General features: G+C 38.7%; 1 protein-coding gene across 1 annotated transcript in view; it reads right to left on the reverse strand.

Moving 5' to 3' along the window:
- Positions 1 to 3941, reverse strand: part of Copb1 (coatomer protein complex subunit beta 1) — a 40000-nt gene that overhangs the window by 2179 nt on the left and 33880 nt on the right. The window contains exons 17-18 of the mRNA XM_026781356.1: positions 3229 to 3373; positions 1923 to 2042 (exon numbers count right to left, since the gene is read on the reverse strand). Coding sequence (XP_026637157.1) covers positions 1923 to 2042; positions 3229 to 3373 — 265 coding nt within the window. The remainder of the gene's footprint in view (positions 1 to 1922; positions 2043 to 3228; positions 3374 to 3941) is intronic.

The following is a 3941-nucleotide window of genomic DNA, read 5'->3' on the forward strand; positions in this document are numbered from 1 at the left end:
AACAACAACAACAACAATTTATAATCTATTAGGGTCTACTTTTCTTTGAACTTCTTTTTACTTTCTGGGAAAACTGAGAGTTACCAAGAATGTTTTCCTTTAGTTTACAGCCCATATCTAAATGCACACCCCTAAAGGCACCCTCACCGTCTCCCCTTCATTTTCTTCAAGATTTACTTCTTCTCAGCTATGATCCTTCCCTGTGTTCAGGATCCCACTCCACCATAATCATCTCTTAGTCTTACATCTGTACTTTTTCCTTCTGTCAACTTTGTTACCTGCAGTAGACTGCAGGATTTCTTAATTTGTTTACACTTTTTGCTGGTGTGGTTGCACACCTGTGCCTGCACAGCACTCTTCATCTCCTGCTCAGTCTTCAACCACTGCTGCCCAAGACAGCCACAGACATAGTCTATGACCAGCGCTAACAAACCTAGAGGCCTGACTTTCAAGCTCTGTGTTTCTTCAGGTACTTTGTTGAAAACTTACTTTTCTAGACAAACTTCTACCACGATACCAACATCCCCACCCCTCCTATTAAATATTTATAATTTAGATTTTTTTTCAAATTCCAGACTCATGTCTTACCTCCCGTTAAGTATACTTAGATACTTGAATACTCAATTTGCTTAAGATCAAGTATGTGCTCCTTTTTCCTTCATCAGCTATCTAATCGGCTATGTAAGGGCTACTTGAACCATTTCCTCTATAATCAATAACTGTCTCCTTAACATCGACTGGAGTCAGCCTCCTTTTCACTCTAGTCACTGCTCCTCAGTTTGGGCCTCTCCCCGCATTACGTTTCTTCAATAGCCCACACAGGCGATCTTTCTGCATCATCACAGAAATAGTCACATATCTCATTGGTAATCCTCCAGTGTCTTCCTGTTTCATGGATAAATGCTTAAATCTTTCACAGGGCAAGCAGGGTACAACTTTCTCTGACATTCCTAATTTATCTTTTCCTAACCACTTTCAAACCCGTTCTAACTGCCAGGCCTATCAATTTGTTCTGCCTGCACTCTGAATCATCTGTAGAATCCTTACTGAGCGTTTAAAATTCAACTCAACATGAGCTGTGAAGCCTTTCCTAACTTTTCCAATCTCTCTTTACATTTTTCAAGACAGGATTTCTCTGTGTAATAGCCCTAGCTATCCTGGAACTCGATTTGTAGACCAGGCTGGTCTCAGACTCGCAGAAATCCGCCTGCCTCTGCCTCCCAAGTGCTGGGATTAAAGCTGTGCACCACCACTGTCCGGCCTCCCTCCAATCTCTTACACCAACCACTTTGCAGACTGACAAATCCCTTCATGGACTCACACACTGCTTCTCATACAGGCTTCTTCCATAGCGTTCAGTATTATGTTTGGATGTAAGTGTTTACATATCTGTTTTCTCTTACTTGACCTTAAACTATCTTAAGACAGATCTGTTGTTCCTTACTATGGTAGATTATCCTTATAATAGAAATTTCTAGAAAATATATATATATACTGACTGAATGTTTCTATCTATACAGGCTTATCTCAATCTCTGTAATACTCCTGTGTGCTAGGCCACAAAGGCCTAATAAACTTTTAGGATATCAGTTTAAGTGTTATCCCTTAATAATAAATCTTCCTTTTTACAGCTTCTCACATGATACTGAGCCCCCAAAGTATGTTGTGTATCAACCAACCCTAATCACATCTTGTCATTATTTCTGACTCCTCATTTTGACTCATGGTTTCTTGAGTACCACGAGGCTATCTGGCTCATTCTGGTATATCTAGAATATAATTCAAAGGCTTGGTTACCATAGAGAGTACCTTATGAATAAACAGATTCAGGTTCTGCCCTCAAACCATGTCAATGGCTGCATACTACCACATTCTTTACTAAAAAGTATTCAACTATTATACACTATAAAACAGAATCATACCTATATTGCCAAAAATTATTCCATTTTCTGTTGATGCTACCTTGACATTAGCTTTAATATTTGCAAAATCATGAGGAGCAAGAGTCAAAGGAGAAGGTTTTTCCACAAGTTTCAGATCCCCTAGGAGAAAAATAAAAGGTTTGGATATAGTTAAAAACACATATATTAATCATAAAACAGTATAAGAATCTTTGTAAGTTAATAGTTTCTAGAAAAATCAGAAGTGTGTGATTCAAATATTATGAGAAAAAAATCAGGAAATACTCTAATATCCTAGGCAATCACATTAATCTTCATAACCTCTATTAAAGGGTAATAGACATAATTCTATATTCTACACAGAATAACTCTATATTCAAGAGTGGGAGGGGTACTTTGAATATATCATTTTGTTTTCTTTTTTTTAAAATTTATTTTATTTATTTATTATGTATACAATATTCTGTCTGGGCCGGGCGGTGGTGGCGCACGCCTTTAATCCCAGCACTCGGGAGGCAGAGGCAGGCGGATCTCTGTGAGTTCGAGACCAGCCTGGTCTACAGAGCTAGTTCCAGGACAGGCTCCAAAGCCACAGAGAAACCCTGTCTCGAAAAACCAAAAAAAAAAAAAATTCTGTCTGTGTGTATGCCTGCAGGCCAGAAGAGGGCACCAGACCTCATTACAGATGGTTGTGAGCCACCATGTGGTTGCTGGGAATTGAACTCAGGACCTTTGGAAGAGCAGGCAATGCTCTTAACCACTGAGCCATCTCTCCAGCCCCCATCATTTTGTTTTCATAAATGAATATGAGCTTCTCAGAAAGCTTAACCCATATACAAGATAGTCTAAGCTATATACATCATTACAAAGGAGTAACACACCCTGCTTAAGTTTAAGTTTTAACTAAGTGAACTACTTGGTAAATGTGTTTTTATTTATTTGAGACAGGGGGCTGTGTAATCCAGGCTGGTTTGGAACTGGTTATGTAGCTGAGAATAATCTCTAACTCCTGAAATTCCTGCCTCCACCCAAGTGATGGACATACAATCTTGCTGGGTTAATGCGATGCTGGAGATGGAGCCCAAAGCCTTAGGCACGCTAGGCAAGCAGTCTCCAAATTCACACAGCTACCAGATCAAACTCAGAACTGAACCAAGAACACAAGTCAGTCAGTATGACAAAGGTTCAGAAAACTGGTAATTTAAGGAGACAAAATTTTAAACCTTAAACTAAGCCTTGATTAAACAAATGCCATAAAGCACTGAAAGCTCTGACCCTTTCTCAGTAATTCATCATGAAGATCTGTCATTAAGATACAGTTCCTCACCTAGAGTAGCTAATTCTAAAGTGCAGTTCTGCAAAGTATCACTGGTTTGGTTTACAACAAGAACATCCAGGACAATATCATACTGATTGACATGAACATAAGCTTCTGCATACACAGGATCCGAGAAACCTGTCAACTGGGTGACCTGTCAAAGCAAAAATAGACATAATCAAATGAATGAAACAATTTAGCCTGCTGAGTTCAATCCCCAGGATCCACACAGCAGGAGAGAACCAAATCCTATTCAGCTGTACTCTAACGTCAGATGCCTGCCAGAATGGTGGCCCAGTGGATTAAGGGACTTGCTGCCAAGCTGGACAATCTGAACTCTACTCCTAGAGTATACTCCCAAACACACAAAACAAATAAATAAATGTTAAAAACAAATTTTTAAAGAAAATTCTGTTTAAATACTGTAAACATCCTGAATAAAAAAAGACATCATTTTATACTCAATGAAAAATTCCAGTCAAAAAGAACAAAAACACAGTGATTCCACATGTCTGAGCAGTAGTAGTTAAAATCAGAAAGAGAAAGTAGTCTGGTAGATGCCAGGAGCATCAGGAAATGGGAATGGGGAGTTACTGTTAAATGGGTATAAAATTCAGTTTCACAAGATAGAAAAGTTCTGGAGATGGTTGTATAATTTTTTTTTTTTTTTTTTTTTTTTCAAGACAGGGTTTCTCTGTAGCTTTGGTGCCTGTCCCGGAACT

The sequence above is a fragment of the Microtus ochrogaster genome, chromosome 8, assembly GCF_000317375.1.
Source record: "Microtus ochrogaster isolate Prairie Vole_2 chromosome 8, MicOch1.0, whole genome shotgun sequence".
Classification (NCBI taxonomy): domain Eukaryota; kingdom Metazoa; phylum Chordata; class Mammalia; order Rodentia; family Cricetidae; genus Microtus; species Microtus ochrogaster.